This window comes from Aquila chrysaetos, chromosome 5, assembly GCF_900496995.4.
Source record: "Aquila chrysaetos chrysaetos chromosome 5, bAquChr1.4, whole genome shotgun sequence".
Lineage (NCBI taxonomy): Eukaryota > Metazoa > Chordata > Aves > Accipitriformes > Accipitridae > Aquila > Aquila chrysaetos.
The window spans coordinates 22,579,064-22,601,492 of record NC_044008.1 but is presented as its reverse complement, the minus strand read 5'-3'; the positions used below and the strand labels follow the sequence as shown (position 1 = coordinate 22,601,492).

At 38.8% G+C, this 22,429-nt stretch overlaps 1 protein-coding gene across 4 annotated transcripts in view; it reads left to right on the top strand.

Moving 5' to 3' along the window:
* The window catches only part of MAPK12 (mitogen-activated protein kinase 12), a 41,514-nt gene extending 20,912 nt beyond the window's left edge, over positions 1 to 20,602 (top strand). The window contains exons 5-12 of one of the 4 annotated variants that reach the window (XM_030015361.2): positions 4,472 to 4,501; positions 6,079 to 6,126; positions 11,354 to 11,468; positions 12,136 to 12,207; positions 14,337 to 14,416; positions 15,191 to 15,269; positions 16,869 to 17,042; positions 17,814 to 20,602. In XM_030015361.2, coding sequence (XP_029871221.1) covers positions 4,472 to 4,501; positions 6,079 to 6,126; positions 11,354 to 11,468; positions 12,136 to 12,207; positions 14,337 to 14,416; positions 15,191 to 15,269; positions 16,869 to 17,042; positions 17,814 to 17,884 — 669 coding nt within the window. In that variant the 3' untranslated portion in view covers positions 17,885 to 20,602. The other 3 variants (XM_041123530.1, XM_030015362.2, XM_030015363.2) reach the window with 3 other exon arrangements.
* The last annotated feature ends 1,827 nt before the right edge of the window (positions 20,603 to 22,429 follow it).

Sequence of the window (22,429 nt, the reverse complement as noted above, 5' to 3'; positions counted from 1 at the left end):
CCTTAAGAAATAGGAGTGGTCCAGTGCTTTAGCGACATTCTTGCAGCACTGTCTGTGCTAGGAAGTAGGTTAAGCTGAAAGCAGTATTGCTAGCATGCAGAGAAAAAAAGAAAATGGGTCAGTAATTTGTTTCTTCTTTTACAGATATCAGTAAGTTAGCTGTTTAACAAAGGGTCTGCCAAGTTTTGCATGAAAGTCTTGCACTTTTTAAGGTCTACTGTATCTGGATTAAAGACAGCCCATCTGTCTTTACTTAGTTTACTTTTTTGGTGGGGCAGGGGGAACAAAGCATACGCTTAGCTAGTGCTCAGTTGAGGCATTATAAGGGAAAAATACTTGCAACACCTGGGAAGGAGGAATATGCCACTCTGTAGATGTTTGTTGTATAACTCTTTCAACCTCCCAAGCTTAGCCTCTCATTTTTATAATGCATGTTATTTTTTTGCACCTTTTAACTTTGATGGACTCTTTCTTTGGGGGGGGGGGGGTGTTAAAGATGTTACCTGCAATATGTATTTGTCCGTTGTGTAAAGTATATAAGCACTTTATGGTATCTGTATTTATGTCTGGTCAAAGGCAAGAAGGCTGCTTATCGCTTTTGTCACATTGCATACTTCTATTGTAACAACCTGTTTATATGTCACAGTTAAATGCATGTAGAAAAAACTCTGCATGAGTGATGTATTGTGAAGGGATAAGAGAGATTTTTGCTAAGCCCCCAAGTCAGTTCCTTGCAGGCTTCGTTTCTACATTCTACCTGTAGACTGGTTCTGGATTGGTTGTATACCAAAATGTCAACAGGTTTGATTTAAAAAATAAATATAAATTGAGGTCAATAGAAAGTTTGTACTGAGTTCAGGAAGATTTGTATCAAGCCCTCAGATCTTTGCTCTGTAAGTCTATACAGTCCTTGTTTGTCAGTTAGTTTCTGTTCTTTCCATTTTACTGTCTTCTTTCTATAGAGGATGAAATACTCATTTTCTTTTTTTGGTGAGCCTTGGAATTTATCAGAATTTAACTTCATCTGTGGTAGGAGAAAACAATGCATCTTGACACTGCTTAAAAGCAGTGCCGTGCCTCTCCTTTGTCTGTTTCCTCATCAGGCCTTAGTCTGGCATTAAATTTTATTTAAGTATGAACTTGCAACTTTGAAGGGCTTTCATAATTTTTTTGTTTGACAGAAAAGCTGTGTATTGTCAAAGAGTACAGAAGGCAAGCCGAACATAAATGTCTTTATGTAGGAGGAAAGGGGCTGGAGCTTCCAGTGCTTTCAGTCTTGGGTCCCTCTTCTGCCAGAGTGCCAGTTGGGTTCCTGTTCTTAGAGGTCTGGGGAGGTGGGTGGCAGGCCTGTTTCTTTATTTGTATGGTATTTGAGAATGGATGGATAGCTCTTGGGCCATACAAACACCTGTTCAAGCTTCTTTTGCCATACTCATGGCAATACTTACCTGCTCTAGTTCTCTCCTTTTGTCATCTCTATTTACTCTTTTGTTCACGTTTATGTTGTTCTTTCTGCTTCTCTGCTTTCCCTTCCCCCAATTACCCATTTCCTTTTCAGTTTTACCTTGCCTGCCAAGTCACTCCTCATTTTCATTTTGCATGCTGCCTAGAATACTTTCTCCTGAGTCTTTTCTAATTCCCTTTTGATTTGCTTTTTATTTTGTGTAGAGATTGCATATACAGACAAGAACGCTTAGAATTCAGACAACTGTTGGATAGCTTCCTAGCACAGTCTGAAGCTTGCATTCAAGGATTTATGTATGCTACCAAAAATTGTCTTTGGGATAATGCATAATGCTCCTGTGCTCCAAGGCACTTTGCTCACATTAACTGGGTTATTGAATCAAATATTGTTCAGGTGAAGTGGTAATAACATTGTGAAGGATGTGTCTGCTCTGGTTTGGACATTTTTGTCATGTTAAGAGTGAAAAATCTGTCAATAAATGGATAATTTAATGAGGAAAATCAGTAAGAATAGGATCCTGTTTCAGAAGGTTATTGAACTGAAATGGAAAATTTTCTGAATGAAGACTGGTGTAGTTCCAGTGCTGCTACCTGCCAGGAGATAATAAAATGCAGTTAAAAAAATACTGCTATTGTTAAAGAAACACTGCAGCACAGCACCAGCATTTCAGCTTACAGAAAGGCTGATGTGTACATTAGTACCAGGAATAAGTGCTATTTCATGTAATCTCAGTACTGTTGTATTAAGAGGAGTGTTTAGAAAATATAGGAGTTCTCCCCAAAGTGTTAATGTGATTTTGGTGCTGTGAACACTCATAAAACCTTCAGTGGGGTGCGAATGCCAGCGAAACCACGCTCTTCCCCCCAAACAGGTGAGATTTGCTTTAAAACTCTGAAGGGTGCAGTCCTTTTAATTCCTGTTTCTACATGCCACATTCTTAGGTGCAGAAATTCCTGGGTCTGCTAGTTATTTCCTTACTGTGTACAGTCATACCAGCAAAAATAGCCTATAGAATATTTTAAGCATCTGCTTTGGAAAATCAAGAGGCTTCAGTAAGAAGATACTGAAATGATTTAGACTGCAAGTAGTCATTGTGATATCCTTGATCAAGATAGCTTTTGGCAGAAGACATCATCTTTTTCTTCATTTATTGGGAGTCTAACTACTTACAGATACGTTTCTTTAAAAAAAAAAAAAATCTGTCTATCTATCTATCTCCTCTCTGGTCTCTGCGTACAAATGACAAACTTCCTCTTTCTGTATCTGGTTCCTCTCATCCCGATCCACTTCATGTACATCCATGACACATACAGCATTTCGTAGTTCTTTGCTGTAGTGGTTTTACAGCCTAAGTTCTGGGGAACAGCCCTGCACCCTCAGCCCCTTGTGTCTGCCCCAGGAAATCCTGTGAAGTGCTTTGGCATTTCCTATGGGTGATGTTAAACCTTGCCTAATCTGCAAGTAATATGTAGCAGGAACCTGTCTACCGCAAATGCCAAGACCTGCGTGGACTCAGGCACGGTGGTCAGCAGTACGCCCGTGCGGCAGTGGAGCCCTACCACAATCTGGGCTGGATTCGTAAAGTTGCAGGCACAGGATTAAGGGAAGTGATTTTTTTCTTTTTTCCCCCCTCTTTTCAGAACCTACAAGACCACATTTGGAGCACTGTGTCAGGTGTAAGAGAGGAAAAAGTAAATGTCAGAAACTTTATTTTTGTTCAGTCACTGCTTTAAAAACTCGGTGCATTTACAAGGTTAATTGCTCATCTTCATGGCTGTTGGGGAAGATGATGATGCTTGCTGGGGCTATGGCTGGTTGGCAGTTACCCTGCAAAGTTCAATGCTTCTGTGCATCTCTGTGATGCCGTGCTGACTGTCCGTGGTTGGTCTTTCCTGCCTCTGACAGCTGGTTCCCAGTAATTCTTTTCCCAGTTATTGTCCCATTCTTCAGGGTGGAATAAAATGAAAACTCTTCGGGTGAAGCTGGTGGGACTCACATCTCATCCGTCTTTTCTGGGGACTTTTTTTAAAAAGCCTTTATTGTTCTCATGTTGCTTAGTGTCAGTAGTATGAGCTGCCATCAGTAGTACGGTCTGTGGGGTTTTCAGATCAGCTCCCCACACCTGAAGTGAATAGTACTAGCACATCCAAGGCCGCTCTTGGAAAGTATGTCCTCAGTTCAGGACAACTTTCTCCATTTCAAACCTTGCAAAAAGAGACGCCTATGTCTGAACTAGTTACTAGAGGCTCCCTTTGTTGTCCATGATGAAAGTAGTCTCTTCTAGGGCATCATTCAGCTGAGAGAGGAACTGCGTATCTCGGTGAGGAGCATTTGGTGACAGTCACGGGTGCAGACATCTGTATTTGATCAGGTGTCTTCCCAAAAGAACTAGTCCTAGGTGTCCAGTTTGTTGGTTTGACTTTTGTGAGCCCTTAAATAAGTCACTGGAAGGGTGATGAAAATGTTCAGGTAAAGGAGAATGTCCTCTCCGGGTTTCATTGAGGAAGTATTGAAGCATGTAGCGGGATTTCTCAGCTAAGACCTTGACTGGCCTTCATCCTGGTCTTAAATGATCTCTTAAAACTCAGTGCTGCTGGAGCATATGAATCTAAACTCTGATGGCACACCAGAGACATCTATTGCAAGAGAGCATTTCTGATACATCAAATAGCATGATTTATTTTGAAACATATATACATCTAGCAATGCCAAAAATTAACTGGAAATGGGATATTATGTATTGGAAGAGTTAGAAAAAACTGTATGATCTGTTGCAGTACTCCAGCTGATTTACTGGTTTCTCATTATTGGGGAAGGGGAAGGGCAGAATGCTAGTTTAATTATCTGAACGTTAAAAACATAGCTAAAAAGATATTCTGTGCAATAAATAAACATTTTCTAATTTCAGATTACTTTAGCACCATGAAAAAGTACTTTCTCCCCTGTTGCAGGCAACTTCTTAAAGTCAGGACCTCATTAACTAAAAAATACTTTTTCTGTTTACAGTATATTCACTCATCAGGCATAATTCACAGGGTAAGTGGAAACAATATAAAAGATGTTTATATTTTGATAATGTGAGTGGTGTTTGTGTATAAGCATGCTCGTAAATATGCCTGAAATTCTGTTTATAGTGTCTCAGTTTGATGATGCCTTTGGTTTCTTCTTCAATAGGAACAAAACGTGGTATGGCTACATTAGTGTAAGTTGGGCACTCAGGTTGCGCTGAATACAGCTTAGATTTGGATTTCTTAAATTACTTTGTGAAGTTGAGTTGTAAGTCCCCACAAGAGCAAATAGTGTCTAAATTGAGGTGGATAAGAGTTTTTTTCTGGCTTTTTTTTTTTAACTGAAGATTAAACATTTTGAAAACCTCAATTTTTTTCTGAGAGAAATTAAGCATCTGGTTCTTTTTGAACCCCTGCTGCGTCTAAAGTCCACTTAAAATCACTTTTGCACTGTGAAGAAGGAGTTCTGAATGATGCCTCCATGGTACTAAGCAGGATAACTTCCCCCAAAACTGCATCAGAACAGTAGAAACTGTCTGTAATAAAATATCAGGAGCACCAGAAAGCGCATGTTGTATAGTAGCTTTAAGCTGGACATGGAAACTATGCAAACTGCCAAAATAATGTTACAAATTGATATTTTTATTTCTACAACTGCTGTGATCATGCTCTAAATTTACAGTTGCTTAGACTTTCTCTAAGCTCCCTCTTGATGGCTCTTGAGCTTTTTGGTTTCATTACGGTTCTTTGCACCAATTTGTTTCTCTCCAAGGCCTCTCTGATCTTAAAACATCTTCGTATAAAACAGGTGGATGCCTTTTAAAAAGTTCAGACAGAAGATTCTTCTAAATGTCTTGAAAAAGCTGAAGGAAAATTAATTTCTGATTTTTTTTTTTCTTTCTCTTTATAACTGAATGTCTAAGAGTCACTGACATTGCAAAATCTTCTTAGTCGTTGCCAGTACTCTTCCCTTTGCTGCTAAACTTAGAAGTACAACCTTTGAATATCATTAGAAGTCTATACAGTAGCTAAAGAGGCTTAAGGGATTTTTTTTTTTTTTTCACGTTGCAGTGTCCATTGAATTGACTTTGTTAGGAAATTGATTTTCCCACAGAAGAGAGCATAGGCTTTTATGTAAGATCTTGTTTGATTCCTTCAGTACTCCTTCTAAGTCTATCAGGGTATGGAACCTTTTTAAAGTATATTTTGATATGCAGTATGTATAGTCCAGAAATACATATGTGACTCTTTAACTTTGTGGTGTTAGTATTAAATGCAAAAATTTATGTCCAAACCCCACTCACAGTAAGATGAGTGAGTTCCTTCACTGGCAAGTATTTTCCTGACTTATAACAGAAAAGACGTTGATTTGTCTGGGGGGAAGACATACTGGAAAAAAGCCAAACATATGCAAGTTTGTGTCTTTGTTTCTGTTATTTGTTACATTTAATTTTCTAATTTAGTTTTATGACATAATTTTACCTGTTGCTGTTCTAAGTAGTTTTATGAAAACCATTAAACTTAAATGAAAGGAAGAAAGAAAGTGTGCTTTATTGTGCTTGCTGTAAAATAAGTAAATAACATCCATTTCAAATCTGATTACAGGATCTAAAGCCTGGAAACTTGGCAGTAAATGAAGACTGTGAATTGAAGGTAGGATGTTTATTTATGTCAGAGGTATTAGAAATACACCACAGAAGACAGTGGGTGCAGCAGCTGTAGACATGCTGGCTGGTTTCAGTGATGGGCCAGGCTTTCAGCCCACGGGCTTTGAGGAGTCATGGAGAAATACGGGAATGCTTGAAAATGAGAGAGAAGAGGATCAGATGGGCAGCAGTAGCAATCTTGAAAAAAATTAGAAGAGTATAAGTATTTTCCTTTTTGTCTGACTTCAGTCACCACAAGAATAATTAAATATTTTTTTAAGAAATAAAGACCTAAATAGTGCACATCTATTCAGCTCCTATTTGTATGTCCTTGACTGACATAAATGTGCATTTCATACAAATGTCAGAGGTGATGATCAATTTCTGAGATCATTCTGGAGCCAAGCACAAGAAATGGCTGTGCCTCAAGCTAGAAACATTGCCCAGGATGTCCCAGCTGAAAACATCCAGTCCAGATAGAACACTCCAGGAAGCTGGTACCTGGTGCTAACGGGAGAAATGGGGGTTGGCTCCAAGATGTAGAGGAGGATTTCTGGTGAGGAAGTCAGTGCCGCAGGTTATTACATTCATGGCGTCCTTGGAGCGGTTGCTAACTTGGTTCCCTCCATCTGGGTGAAGGGCAGTGTAAGAACAGAAATTGCTTCTGCAAGTTTGGCGTTGACAGAGCGGTCCGTGCCACAGCTGTGTGCCCACACCAAGGGCATGTGCGTGACAGTGATAGTCACCCTTTTCCTGTGTGATGTGTATGTTGCAATGAATACTGGTATATTTTTATGCAGTCACTCAACTAAAAGTACTTTTCAAGAAAAAATCATGTCATGGTTACAGTAGGATAAGAGCTGTAATGGAGAACAGTTTTTATGATGTGTTGCAGCTAATCACTTCAGAGAAGCATGAGGGGAATCACTTACTGCTCACCACGAACAAGAACATCTTATTTCTTTGAAAGTGATTCCTTCTGCACTGTTACAACTAACAGTAGTATCAATTGCATGTAGCCTACAGTGTATTTCGTAGTAGGAATATATCAGTTCTGCTTCATTTTTGCTCTTAATTGAAGTAGTGAGAAAAAAAATTCATTAAAGGGAGGCAATTCCTAATTCAGCCTCCTGTAGTTCAGCTATTTGCCGTTTCTGCCGCTACGCTGCAAGACAGGTGCATTTGATGGCATTTTTTGTATTACCTGCTTGCTGCTTCTCTGGAGTGGGGCAAGTATTGGCATGTACTGTGACTCTCTTCATCCTACCTGTTGGGGCTTCCCCCCAAAGATGGGTAGGAGGATGGTGCACACACACACCCCTTCCCAGCATGGTAACTGGGCTTAGCTGGCATGCACTCTTGGAGATCAGGGCTGTAGCACCCATTGTGGAAAGTTATCTGTCCTGAAGTGTAAGTGTTGCCACTTCCTTGGAAATATTCTTGGTAGAGTCCATTTGAGTAGTAATTCTTCTCCTGCATAACATTTGTCCTCAAGCATCCTTCTAAATCATTGAACTGAAATACTGTATCTGACTAGTTCTGATCACAGTTTCTTACATGTATTGGAAATCTTCCAAAGCCTGTTAGAGTGGATAGTATTGGTACTGCAGAAATAATTACGCAATGTTTCCTGACCTAGCAAAAATGCAACTATTTGGCTGTGGAGAGTTACTTTGTTACAAAAAAAGCCAATTATTTATTATGAAGTAGAATTATGTAGTACTCAGCACTGTTTATTTTAGGAATATAGTTTATTCTCTTGAGTGTAGAGATGGTCCCAGACTGCTTCTAGTCCCCAGTTGATTCTATTCTTGTATTTTAATTTTTTAGTAATTTTTAGAAGTGTTTTTGTCACCTATCTTCTCTTAGCTCTAGCAATCTGAAAGGCTAGTTAGGGTTTTTTAGTTAATTACAAAATCAAGCTATGTCTTCTATCCTGTGCTTGAATATACTGGCCTATACATCCTCACAAAACAACAGTAAATTTGAATGGGGGCTTTTGTGTCCTGATATATAAGGGCATTTAGATCTTATGGCCAAGGTTTCCTCCCTAAAACAGACATAAGACTTCATGGGAGGAGTTCAGTTATGTGAGAATTCCAGCTTTGAATAACTACAAAAAGTCTAACTCTGCAAGCTGGGAGATACAGAAGATCAAAGGTTGTGAAGCACTCCCTTAATTAAATACAATAAAAGTTGGTGCAACACTGCAAAAATGTTTTTTAGCATACAACGTACAAACTATACTTGCACGTAGCTGTTGTGATACAATTTTTTGCTCTTTGGAGACTGACCTGAATGTTCAGGCTTCTGTCATCTCAGAATTTCCCTATCTAACACAAAAAGCCATTGTCTTTTCCTGGCTTATAGATGGCCAAATGGTGAGTGGGTCCCATGGTGATGGGGGGGGGGGAAAGAGAATCTAGAAAAAACAGTTGTACATGTTTCTCTTCCCCACCCACCCAGCTGTGCAATTACATTTTGAGATGCAGCCCAGGTCTAAGACATCCTTCCGTGATACAATTACTGTATTTCCTTATTTAACACAACTTATTTGTCTGTTACCTTGGACATTTTTAAGCTTTTGGATAAACTGAGGCAAATAATTCTATACCAGAACACAATTTTGTGAAATGACAAGGAAAAAATGTAGCATTAAGCTTTAGTTGTTGTTTCTTGACTCTCAAAGCGAAATTATGATGTTCCTGGTTGTACAATAAGCTCTGATATCATACGCAGAAATGCACATTTGCAATTAGGAAATACTGGTTGTCAAAAGGCAACTCTAGTCTATAAACATAAAGCAAACTATAATATGTTGGGAAGCGTTCATAAAAAAATATCAAGGTGAGGATTTAACTGGGATCTGTTCCACTGAAGGAGTTGAACTGACTTCCCGCACGCGTGTTCAGGTGCAATGGCACCCTGCTCTGAGAGCGCACTTTGAAAGTCAGTTTATGTGGGCACAGGACCATGCTTCCAGGGGTAGTCCAAACCTTTTGCCCCATGTCTGTGCACTCAGCAGCTTCCCTTGCATCAGCTCCTGTGGTGATAAGGCTGTAGGCAAGTTGGAACAGTTCCTTGAATTGGTAATTAATTAATAAGCAATCAGCTTTATTTTTCACAATGAGCTTTCTGGCTCCCTCATCTGATGCTCTCAGCTGCTACGTAGGAATCAGAAAAGTGACAGTGAAGGGTGCACGAGGGGAAATCACTGCCCTTCTGTGGTCTCAAAGTTACCGTTACTGAAGCAAGTTAGGAAAATTAAATTTGCTGAGTAGAAGGGGAGCTTCTCCTTGAGATGCTGTGGGGAATTTGCTCTCTCTTTCATAATTCCTGCATTATAAAAAGGATTTTCAAACTTGCTCTGAAAATTGTTTTGGAAGTTCCAGCTGAAAAGTTGAAGATTGGAGTATGAGAGTAATAGTTTCATGTGAAGATTGTTATTGAAGTGGTACCACGTTAATATTAAGTACTAACAGGATACGCTTGTTCCTGAGCCTAATGAATATGTAAATGAAAATAAATCCTGAAGTTAATACATAACCCACAAAAATTCTCACTGTCATTTTCTGCTTTTACAAAAATACAAACCCAAATTATATTTTAGCTGTTTCCAACTCCAGGTGTCACAAACCTTAGTATGGAAAATGCCTAAAAAGCTGTGACAGAATAGATGGTACCACATATGGCTTTTGACTTTTACATAAAACTTCCTTTTTTTTCTTCCACCCTGCCTCCCATATTACTGGGAAAACATAATGTGTGCTGTCTATGTAGAATAAATTTGAAAGCTGTATATAAAAGTGTATTTTGCTACTGCAAATATTTTGGATCCAGTAGATCTTTGGTACCCAAAGAATCAGCCATAATCAAGAGCATTTTATTGGTAAGAATAAAAATCTCTCCCTTTGCATCCTGTTCCTGTTTTTAAATTGGTAGGCAATCAGCAGCTACGGGGAAAACATGGAAATGCTACTTCAAGCATGGCAATAACGATAAGCAATAACATTTTATACTCTTGATCTATGAATGAAAGTGCAATTTTCCTTTCTGTTAGTGCCAGGGAGTGATGAAACTTTCCTGAAATATTTTTAAATGTTTGCCAGGGAATGATGAAACTATCCTGAAATATTTTTAAATGTTGAATGGCAGAGAGCATTACAAAAATATCACCCTTGGTATAGTAATGCACAGGTGCTTCTAATAAAAACTTGTGCCCTGTCAATATATATCTATGAAACCCGATACACATGGAAACTAGTGGCTGTTTGTGCAAAGCTACATATTCAACTATCTGTGGATGATGATGATGATTTATCTTGAGTAGACTTTACTTACCCAGCCCCCTTGCTTCTTGTTAGAAGCATGAACTTCCTGATAAGTGTGAACTGACTGTCATTCCAGGAGTGGAATTTTGTTGCTGTTGGCCACATCTTTAGGCACCATCTTTTGATGGTCCATGCAGGTGGACCTTATTAGGCCAATTTTGTAGGAGGTGACAAAAGGCCGTAATGTTCATTTTTAATCTTGCTGCTGTACACATTGCTATATCTAGAGATAACTATCTGAGAGTCTTAGAAATAAGCTGAATTGTGCGTAATCCTTTAAAAAATTGCACTGACCTTGCATTCCTTACAGGGTTCTGTAGTTGATGCAGTAGGTTGGAGAAAACTTAGTGGGACTAAATAATGGTAATTCCTTACTCTTGTTGCAGATTTTCAATGTGAACTAGAGGAAGCCTTCCCTTGTATGAGTTACTCATAGAATAGAAATAATGATACCTCCTTACTTCAGAATATTATTGGAACACACTCTTGCATAATTGTGCCACCTGGGATACAAGAACAATGAATACCATCTAAGATGGGTGCTATTCTTTTAGCCCTAACATGATACGATGGTGATTCCATGGCCAGGGAATTTTTTTTGCATTGAATGTGACCAGTGTCTTTTTAAATTAATGATTGAAGAATTTGCTACTTACTTTACTGTTTTTACAGCTTTTAGTGTTGCTCTAGGAATATCTAACTTGGGGAAAAAAATTGTAAAGCTTCTTGCTACTTCCATCTTGATTTTTAAAATGAGAACAAGACACTTTAGTGAGAAAAAGATGCAAAAATAAACCAATCTCTGCAGATTGCTCCAATTCCTTTATTTTCCACATTTGTAAAGTCTGTATGAAATAGATAACTAGCTGTCTGATCAAGATGTTCTTTGTGCTTCCACTGCAGATTCTGGATTTTGGATTAGCAAGGCATACAGACAGTGAGATGACCGGTTACGTGGTTACAAGGTGGTACAGAGCCCCAGAGGTCATACTTAACTGGATGCATTATACACAAACAGGTCAGTGTCTCTTCAGAAAAGTCTTAACAGAGCTAAAGTATTCACTGAATCAGGCAATATATAAGCAAGTCTTTGTTTCTGAAGTGAATGAGAAATTGGAGGTGGAAATGACAATATAATTACTCAAAACTTCCTTGTAGATAAATTGCAGGTAATCGTTTGGTGGTTGTGAGTTTGGGGGCTTTTTTGTATATTTTCTGAGAGTAACAGAAAGTGCCAAGGTGGTTGGAAAAAAGTGATATAAATGTATACAGATGTGACAGTCTGGTCTGTGTTCTTGTGTTCTGCACTGACTGTCATCTTCATGCAAAGATGTGCTGATTGTAACTCCAACAGACGGGGAAAATGGTGGAAGGAGGGAATTAAAGTCACGCTAGGATAACTATCGACGTTTTGGAAATCATTGAAAATTTACTTTCCACGTGCATCTGCCTGTTACTGAGAAACTGATTTTGCATATTATCAGATTATCTCCAGTCTGCTAATTAGAAAGGCTGGTAGTTTTATCTATACTGTTCATCATACTTGGCAAGGCACTCATTTATTTTGTAACAGGCTATAAAGGTAAATTTTACACTTCTTTAAAATATGTTTTAAATTAAACTTTATGCACATTTAAGTGAACAAGTATTTAGCAATTTAATGTGACTATTGGTCTTTTTTTCAGTTGACATCTGGTCTGTGGGCTGTATAATGGCTGAGATGATAACAGGGAGGCCTCTGTTCAAAGGAAATGATCGTATCCTTCAATGAATTTATGATACTAGTGTAAGAAAATGATGAGAGGTTCTTATGTGATACAGTAGGTCTGTTCAAAAACTGATGACTGTAAATTGAAATGAATAGTAAAATGGCTTGCACCTTTCTTATTAATTGGTTATTTGATACCTGTATCACTTTTGCACATCTGCCAATTAAAACTTGTATTACTGAACTTTTTCAATAGAGAAAGAGAGGTAATCTTGAATCGCATCTCAAGTCATCAGGTAGAAGGTTCTGTGATGATAGAAGAGGCATATTTTGATTTTTTTAGTAATAGATTCCACAATTGCAGAACACGCACAGAAGATTCCGATGTGATATACGGACTTCTGTGCACGCACTAGTCCATTTCATGCTTTTTGAGACTTTTACCAAAAAAATGTTATATAAGTAACATCTGGTAAAATGTTTTAGATTTACAGAAAACATCTAGTCCTATCATTTCATTGCTGAGGAATTCAGAAAATAGTTAAGATTAAGCTGTAATTCAACCTCAAGTGATACTTCATTGGCAGTAGGACTTGTGATATTTAATAGAGGATGGTGTTAATAGAAGACAGCAAGAATTTTTTACTTTTTTGTTTTGCTTCCCACCTTTGTATGTTTGACAGCTCAGCCTAATTATTTTGCACTGCTTTTCCCCTTGTGGAGTTCCAGTCAATAAATCACTTATCTGCAAATACTGGTTTACGGAATCACAGTTGTTTAATTTTAGTTATATTTGTATTTAAGTACTTACATGTAAGATTAGGACTTCATTGCATGGATCATATTATTCTTGGTTTGTGAGGAAAAATATAAAAAAGGAAGATTGCCTTCACCAAAAAAATGACGGGGACTGTGGAAAAGTAGAATACATCAAATTATTTCAGCTGTACATATTTTAAGTACACATTAGTTCTTAACAAGAAAATACTAAAATGCCTGCCAAAGAACAGCCATTGACTAACACATAGCATTTCTCAACTAATGCTAACCTTGCGCATTCTGGTACATCAATAAGAAAATGAATGAATCGTAATTTTCAAGTTGCACTGTAAATGTAAGAGTGGAAAAGGTAGTATTTCAGTCATACCAGGTGTTGGAGCTTTCGGAGCTATTAGCTGAAGTTCTACGTCTTGTGTTACGAAGGAAATTACCCCAGCATAATAGTCCTTGCTGGCCTTTGAGTATATGAATCAGTATTAACTCTTGTCAGGGAAATGCAGCCGTGGGTTCAGCTGTGGGAAGATGAATAAGAAAACAGCTAACTTGAGGGATTCTTGTTTTAGTGTTAGGGAGAGGTTATCCTGCAAACTTGGTATGGGATTTTATTTATTTATTTCATCAGTGTTACCCACCATTGCCTTTTTCTGCAGAGGTTGGTGGAATCCTCATGTGCTCTGAGCTCTGATCTAGTTTCTCATCTGCTGCTCTTACCAGAGTAGCAAACGAGTCATAAAGCTGTTCTGTGCAGCATTAGCCTCCTGTAAATATGGCGTTTCTTCTTTGAAACAGCTGATATTGTTGCTGATTAATCAGTGCTGCTTTAGGACACAGAAGATTAGGGAGTATTCTGATGCCTCACCCCAACATCTCCAACATCTCAGCATCTGGAATTGAGCTAAGCATGTGGGAAATGAGGAGAGGGGTTAGGTTTTTTCCTCTTGAAGTTTCTCAGTGTGGAGAAGAACTAACACAGACTGGTTTACTCTGATTTTTGTTCTGTTTATTGTACCACCTGATGTTCCCTGTGACTTTTCCTGCTTTTACATCACCTAAGTATTGGATAGACCAGGCCAATGCATGCAATACATGTGTTGATTGTTCAGATACTCCAATACTTTTGGACAGACAAATCTAGAGGAGGCCTTATGATATTAGTGGAGTTTGCAGATGATTCAATTGTGTGTTTGCAAGTTACAGGATATTTTATTTCAGGTGCTATCAGTGTCTTTGCGTTTTACAAGAAAAATGGTAAACTTTCATCTCATCTTTTATAAATCTTCTGTTCAGTCATTGCTTTGTGATTTTTGCTTTATTCTCCAGCGAAGAAACGTACAATTCTTTGCAGCGTGCTTAGTTTTCTTATGGTGAAAGACTTTGTTCCTTATTTCTGGTATTCAGATCTGGACCAACTCACAGAAATAATGAAAATAACTGGTACACCAACTCAAGACTTTGTTCAAAAACTGCACAGTCAAGATGTGAGTATTCTGCTTTGTCAGTTGGTTTTACATGTCTTATTTTTACTTAAGCCATGCTCAGTTCTTAGACTGGCTGAGAGTATGTATTGACTCCTGATGGTGCATCTCAGCCTTGAAGTGCTTTGCACACCCAGAATAGCTACTGGAGATTAAGAGGGGGACAAAAAATGATCTGAACACTTGAAAAATCTGTATATTTAAATACTTCAAAGTTTCCAGTGTGTACCATGTGAACAGTTGAGCTGATGCATTACTACTTTTATTGGACACATACTGAAAACATGAACCTATTCAGAAAACCCAGTTTTTTGCAGATGTCTCTGACTTTCTTTCCTATACTTATATGAGTGTCCTTCTAGAATCCTTAAGACCCTACTATAAAGAACCTAAGATTATTCATTAGACTAACTATACAATTTAAATACTAATGAATTACTGTATAAGTTTCACTTCTAGAGATTCCTGTAAACTCACTATGACATTCTTTCAAATGATGCATACATATTTATTTTAATTAATATATTAAATATGGAGCACTAATAATTAAAGCTTTACATTATCATTTCTTAATCACAGTTTTAAGGCTTGGTTTAAAAAAAAAAAGCGTTCTTTTCAGCAAGAAGGTGAATATAATCAAGGTTTATGACACCCCAAAAAATTCATTTGTACAATGTGCTATCAAAGCATTGTTGAGTTACCTATTAAGCATATAGTTAATGTTGTCACCTTACAAAGGCAGCAAAGGTCTAATTTAATATCCATGTTTCTTTTAAGGCAAAAAACTATATCAAAAGTCTCCCAAAAGTCCAGAAAAAAGATTTTGCATCCATCTTGAAGTATGCGAATCCTTTGGGTAAGACAGTTTGTGTAGATGTGTACAATTTGTCTTGTTCTTGTGTTTGCATTGGAGGCAGCAGCGGCATCAGTCATGTGATAGGTTATGTGATGGTTCTCGTGCTTTTCTATCTCTTGCTTTCCATAATTCATAACTTTGTAGTGGCTAAACTTTGCCAAGTTTAGACCCTGCCAGGAATCAGATGTTTCTTAGAAGCGTCGAAAAAGAAGTATTTTGTGTTTCAGGCTTCAATCCAGCATCTGCTTAATGGTTTTACTGGAGCAGCTTTCTCAAAATTCCTGGGAGATTAAGTATACGTAATAAATTTTTCTCTGTATTGTATTTGAAATATAATTCTTTAAGGTCAACCTGATCTACAGTAGAAATGCAAGCAAATAGAAAGCTGACATTTTAGTCATGGAATTAATACATCCTGAGAAACATCTGTGCATTCCTGAGAAGCACTGGCTTGGATTTAATAGATGTAAACAGCCAGAAGAACATACCAAGTGTGCATAACTGTGACATGACCTGAGGCAGACAGAGCTCCAACATGGCTCTGCCCAAACCTTATCCATTCCCCAATGACCTGAACACTCACAAAGCTAGATTTATTAGAATATAAATTAGGATAATCGAATCTTCTCAATTTAAGAAGTTGAAATTGTGTGTTCAGATACAGTAGAAATAAGCATAATTAATAAGCAGCTCATACCCTGACTGCACGGTTAGTTCACTGACCTTCTTAGGTACAGAAAACTACGCATTTCCATTTAGTTTTTAGGACATTTCTTCCTATCACCTCTGTGGCCATCTGGCTGCTCCTTAAGTAGAGAACAACTGCTCATGGTCTGGGAGAGAAGGTTGGAGAGAATCCACGACATGGCAAGCAGGAGTTGCAGCATCCTGTCCCATGCTGCTGCCTCTTCTTCCTTTGAGCTGCTCCACCCAACTCAAGAACATTCTTTCAGGATAGAAAAACAGAGAACAAACAAATCATTCATCATATCTGTTTACACTAGCCCATTTTGACAGTCTAACAGTGGACCTGATCCAAAATCCACTGGAGAGGAACATAGATGATTTTCATTAATTGTTTTGGCTGAGGTCAAAAATACATAGCAGGTAAAGTCAGCACTGAGATTCTGAGCATGGATAACTGACTTGTCTTAGTAAACTTCAAGTGCACTGGGGCTAGGATTTGGTCACATACAGCACAATTCTCATTAGCTCTCCACCCACCTGTTCATTCTGTTGCTGTCAGGTTGTGATGCACTTTACAACCCCAACATGGTGGCAATGATGAAAGACACCTGGGAAAGCCCCAAACACAGTTGTCCTGGAGCCAGAAGCTGAGAAGTCATTAGCTGAGGGATGTGGCTGTATTGCATATAGAAGCAAGGGAAAACCTCTGCATTGCATCAGGCTTTGTACACATTCCAGCTTGCTCACAACGCTATTTTGTCATGCAGATGGGCCGCACTGGCTATAGAATAACCACCCAATGATTCTGCTTTATAACTGTATTTATTTGAAATATCTCCAGGGCAACATTACTGTGTACAAGCTGGAATCAGTGGCATGATTTGAATACACTGCTTGTTTTCTGTGCAATAGCTGTAAACCTTTTGGAGAAGATGCTGGTGCTGGATGCAGAGAAGCGAGTCACAGCAGCTGAGGCTTTGATGCATCCTTACTTTGAACCAATTCACGACCCTGAGGAAGAAATTGAAGCTGAGAAATATGACGACACATTTGATAACATGGATCTTCCCCTAGATGAGTGGAAGCGTGAGTCTAGTTTTGTGATATTTTCAAAAATAATGAGATAGAAAGGCCATCCAGAAATACGAATATTCCCCTTTACAAATTACCTTCTCTGCTTTTGATGGAACAGAGTAAATAGACAGCATTAAGATAGAGAAACACTATTGACAAGCCAGTGTTCCTCTTACTGAGGAGTCCTGGAACGATCCCCAAAGGTTGTTTCTTCTCCTTCTCCTCCTTCTCCTTCTTTGTCCTCTCATCTTCTGCAATGTAGGAAAGCAACCATTTCTATAGCATGTTCCTTCCAGTGGATAGAACAGGCAAACAGATTCCTCAACTGTTGGCTCTATAGGACTGCAGTGGTTGCTGGCCTTAATTTTAATTTAGGTTCTCCCAGGGAGAGAATACAGCTATCAGCAGAGATTTAAGTCTGAATCTAGTTTTCATCTAACATCAGAGGTTTGTATTTAGGCTTTTAAGTGAGGACTTGACTTTTAAAGCTGATGTGCTCAGTAGCTCTTTCTGAGGATATTGCCCACTATACTGTAAAGTCAATGCTTGCATCCCTTTGAAAGCACCTGTAACATTTCAGTATTTGGCTACTTCTTCAAATCTGAAACGGTGAGAAAATGTTCTTTGATTCCCTTACTTTTTGTACTCTTTCTCTCTTTTTTGCCTGAAGAGGTCTCTGTCTTCCTGACCTAGATCAGAGCCTAACCATGCGCCTTGCTCGTGTCTGTGCAGCTCCGTTTCTGATTAGACCAGCAACACTATGTTTATTCTGTTGTTTTCCAGGCATTACATATAAAGAGATACTGAACTTCAAGCCACCACAGACATTGGAGTCAAAGGAGACAGCAGTGTAATTGTATTACTCAGTGTTTTCAGAACACGGAAGAAAGCAGGAAAGTTGTAAATGTTTGTGACATTTCAGGTGTATAAAACTTTTATAAATAAACTGGATGTAATCTGTTTCATCTGCACTGTAAGAAAGAGCAATGTCTTTTACTCTGCATGTGGAAGTTGGTGCCTTTGGGAGTAGTATTTCAAAACTATCCAGAAACTTATTCCTGCCTACAACTTCTTCCTTCTGCACAAAAGGATTCAGACTGTGATAACCTGATGCCATCATCAAAAGAGCAGGTAGGACTAATTCTTCAACTCAGAGATCAGAAGAGTACAAGTTACCACCACAAGCAAGCTGAGACACAGAGTATGTCAGAGATGTGCCATGACTGCTCTCCATATCTTGAATGCAAGTATTCATGTGACTTCCTCTGGAATATTTCACCTTGGTAAAATGCCTGGGGAGGCTAATTAGCTTCTGCTACCTCAGCTAATGCAGCAGTTAGTGGAGACACAGCTCAAATGAATGCCTATGTCCCCTGTCCTACATGAGTGGAGGAGAACCTGAGCTCCAGCCAGTTCTGACAGATCTGGGCAAGAGGCAAGAAGCAGAGAAGTGTCCATGTCCTAGATTTTTTTCAAAGTAACCAGTGTAGCAGGACAAGATTTCACAAATGCACTAGGTGAACAGTCACTGGCTAAACAATCACTGTCATGGGGTACAATATTTTCCTCTAAATAGAGTGCAGTCTCTTTGTATGATAGACTAGGGATCAAGGATTTCCAGGGAGAAATTCTTAAGACTTTCTAAAACTTTGTAAGCTCTCTAGCATATTAGTATTGAAATGATCACTCGGAAAGTACATTTCTCAGAGGTTAAACTGGTTATAGAATCAGCAGTACTGATTTTAGAAATAAAGCTGCACGTGGGTTGCATTATAGAAAATAAAATGAGAATGAAATGCTATGCTGCAGCTGTTCACTGGGGATACCTACAGCAAGCTGGTTTGTTCACAGTGTACAGAGGTGTTGCCAGGTGCAGGATAACAACCATTCCTTTTTTTAGCCTTTTGAACTCATCTTGCTTGGAAAAACCCTCAGACCTTCTGTTGAGAGGTGCCTTACCAGGAGTAGTCATCTTCCTGATGGGATAAATTGGTTAGACACTTCATGAGTTCCTCTTCCTGCCCTCTTACTATATTTTCCTAGGTGCTTAGTTTGTAATAATCTCTCAGAGGTAGGAAAAAGAAATTGGCAAACCTTTGGTGAAGAATTTCTTTGTGAGATTGCTTGTCCTTGTTAAAGGTAATGTCTCTACAATTGAGTGTTTGGATATGGATTATTCCCAATGCAATATGCTGTTATGTGTTGCTACTAAGTGAAACAGTTGTGACAGAAGGCATTTGATCTTAGCAGGTAATAACTGGAAAAGAAGTAAGAAATTACTTGAGGTTTTTTTCTTTAATAACCAGTTTAAACCAGAAGTTTAATCGAGGCACAGTTGTTCTGTTTCTTTCAATGAATGTTTAAGTTAAACACCTGTAAATATTAGCATTTGTTTAAAAATTGTTTGTGATGAGCATTGATTAGCTGGGATGACACCTAAAGAGACTAAATGGTAACAGAAATCTTGAATTATTGATGTGTTTGACAAGTCATTAAAAACTACAGTTTCAGGAATGCATTAAAAAAAGCAGAGAATGTAATTTGAAACAAAACATTTTTTCACAGTACAGGTCACTGAGGAAGGCACACTTAAGGGTCATACCCCGTTTTGCCCTATTGACTTTCTCCTTGGACTACACTTTTACATTGATTAGGAACTTTATTTTTTTACAGAATAGCTGTTTTCTCTTAGGATCGTGCTCTGTGGTCCTCTTAAAAATGATGGGAGAAAAGCGCCTATTGGAATTAGTGGGCTTGATAGAGCCAGTCAATGGGAAATGGAAAATGTCAAAAACTTCTTTGAAAATGCTCCCTTTATATTTCAAATGGAATTTCAACATCCTAAATTCTAGCAAGTATCTAAAGTCTTGAGATAATGCAATGGCTCAAATGTTAGTCAGACTTTGAGGAAGCTTTTTTTTTTTTCATTGAAAAACTGCTTTGCATTTTCTTCATAAATGCCAACACTTCAATGGCCATTTTCACTTCCCCCCGCCTTTAGCTTTAGTGAAGTCAAGCCCTAAACCCCTCTGTTGGCTGAGGTGAACTTTTCCCTCTCTTAATCTTAACTTAGTATTGGAGAAGCAGCTAACCCGCATGAGAAGGACATAAGATAGTTTTTCTAGATACTGGAGGAATACAGAACTCTTAAAATTGAAGAGAAGACCTTCATGCATGTGCCAGCAACGACTGAAGTACTGCTGCGCTGTCTAGTCAGCAAACAGTCTGCAAGGTAAAATACCAAACGTGGAAAGTTTGTTAGATCTTGGCAAGACGGTTCTGTGAAGAGATTGAAATCTGCAGAAACGGCTGCAAACAGCAATAGAGATCATTAGTATAAATAGCTCGTTAAAAGAAATGCGAGGTGAAAGCAGAAATACTTTGCATGCGAGGCAGCTGCTGCTTCAAAGGGAGAGACAACACTTCCTAAGTTTTTATTTGCTATTTCTGCTGGTGCTAAGCAACTCAGGAATAAGAACCCAATTTCTGTTTGCCTTAAAGAGAAATGTAAATACATTCTGCATGTACTTGAAATGTATTGTGACAAATAAAGGTTGGGGGGTTGTTTTTTACACAATAGTGGTCTTATTTTCCCTATCTGTATTCCCAAATGTATAATCACTCCTGAAAATAGTATTTTCAGTGTAAGGGAACTGTATGAAACCTAATATTATAGGTACATTTCATGTAGTATGAGCTGCTGATGTAGTTTATTTTGGAAGTCAGTCAGACCACAGATCCTAACCTTTCTCCCGTTTTCCAAACTTCAGGTCAGCCACAGAGCTGATCTGATTGTACTACTGCCACCTAATTATTTCTTACAGCATCTTGGGTTTTACCAGATGTCTGTGTTCTGTTTTGAAGGACAGGATTTCAGTCCTTAAATGCAGTTGCATTTTTCAGCCTGATTTTAAAAGCTAAAGTCAGACTGACAGGTCATCAAGCGTATACATCTTTGAGTTGGGCAGGGACGTTTGAGTTAACACGGTTCTAGTAGGGTATATGGGACCTTCGCCCTGAAAACCAACATGCCCCCTGACTGGTTTAGAGCAAGATTGTCCCCTTAAGTATTAGTCTTCATCACACTGAAGACTCATCGTTCGTGCTGAATTTTGATAGTGTGTTGTGGGCCAGATGTGGCTCACAATTTCACTTCTTGATTATTTTCTGAGTTTTTTACGGTGTAACACTGAGGTGAGCGCTAATATGAGTCCTGCAAAATATGTTCAGAAGATCCACTTTGTTCTTGATTTGGAACTACTGGGCATATGAGCTGGGTGGGATTCTTTAAGCTTCCTACTTTTTGATCTGCTGTTCAAGTATCAGATGCTTCTGGTCTGCTTCAGCTAAGGTTGTCGGAGAATGAAGCACCTGTTAGATGATAGCATTCACTGGATCTTGGTATGAAATACTCCTGTAGGGCTTTAGATGGTCTGTGCAGGTACCAGGGAAAGGATAGGGGCTCATAACACCTGCTGTCTCTGCTGATTAATTCTCCATCTCCTGGATGTACTGCAGGGCAACTGGCTGTGTAAATCGAATAATACCAGAAGCAGTTTCATGGACTACAGCACTTAGAATCTCCTCCTAAGTATTTTTAACAATTCAGAAGCATGAGTTGGAGAAAGATTAAGGGAGGAGGAGTTCCATCATACAGACACTTTGAAACTTCACGGACTACAAGTTAACGAGCAGCTCTTGTGCACAGATTATTCGCAGCCTTCTGGGATAGTAACATAATGATCTAAAAACTGCATTGCCGCCTAGCAACCACATGCAGCTCTCAGGCATCGGAGTGATGCATGCTTTTTAGCTACCAGGAACAGCATCCCTCTGCAAGGAGGTAAGTGGGGACAAGGAAAGTAATTTAAGGGTTCGTTATTTTTGTCTGCTGCTATCCTGCTCTGCAAACAGAGCTCTTTTATGCTTAACCTCATTACATTTCCATGCTGGAGTTTTCTAGTTCACTCCAAGGTATGCTTCATCAGTAAGCGATGAGGTGCATTTCCAGCTAAGTTTGAGTAATCCAGGCATGCAACTCCTTTCATTGAAGTGTTTTGAATGCGCTGTTATTTTTGAGAGGCAAAAGAGGCAAAATGAGGCAACCAGTGAAGCAACCAAATGAAATGTAGTGGAAGAAATTGCTGAGGTCCTGTTCGAGAGCGCTCTCGGTTTTGCCGTGCAGTGTCCTGGGGGCACGTGCTCGCAGGGAGCAGGAGATGCCTCTTGCTGTCTTTGCGTGGTGCCTGCAGCAACGAGGCTCTCGTCTGAGTGATGCTCCTGATACAACCAAAGACTGCCAGCTAATCCAATTCAGTCTGATATTAATAGGAAATTCATTATTATTATAACAGTAATATTATCACAGGTTATAACAGTAAGGTTATACTGCTTGGAAA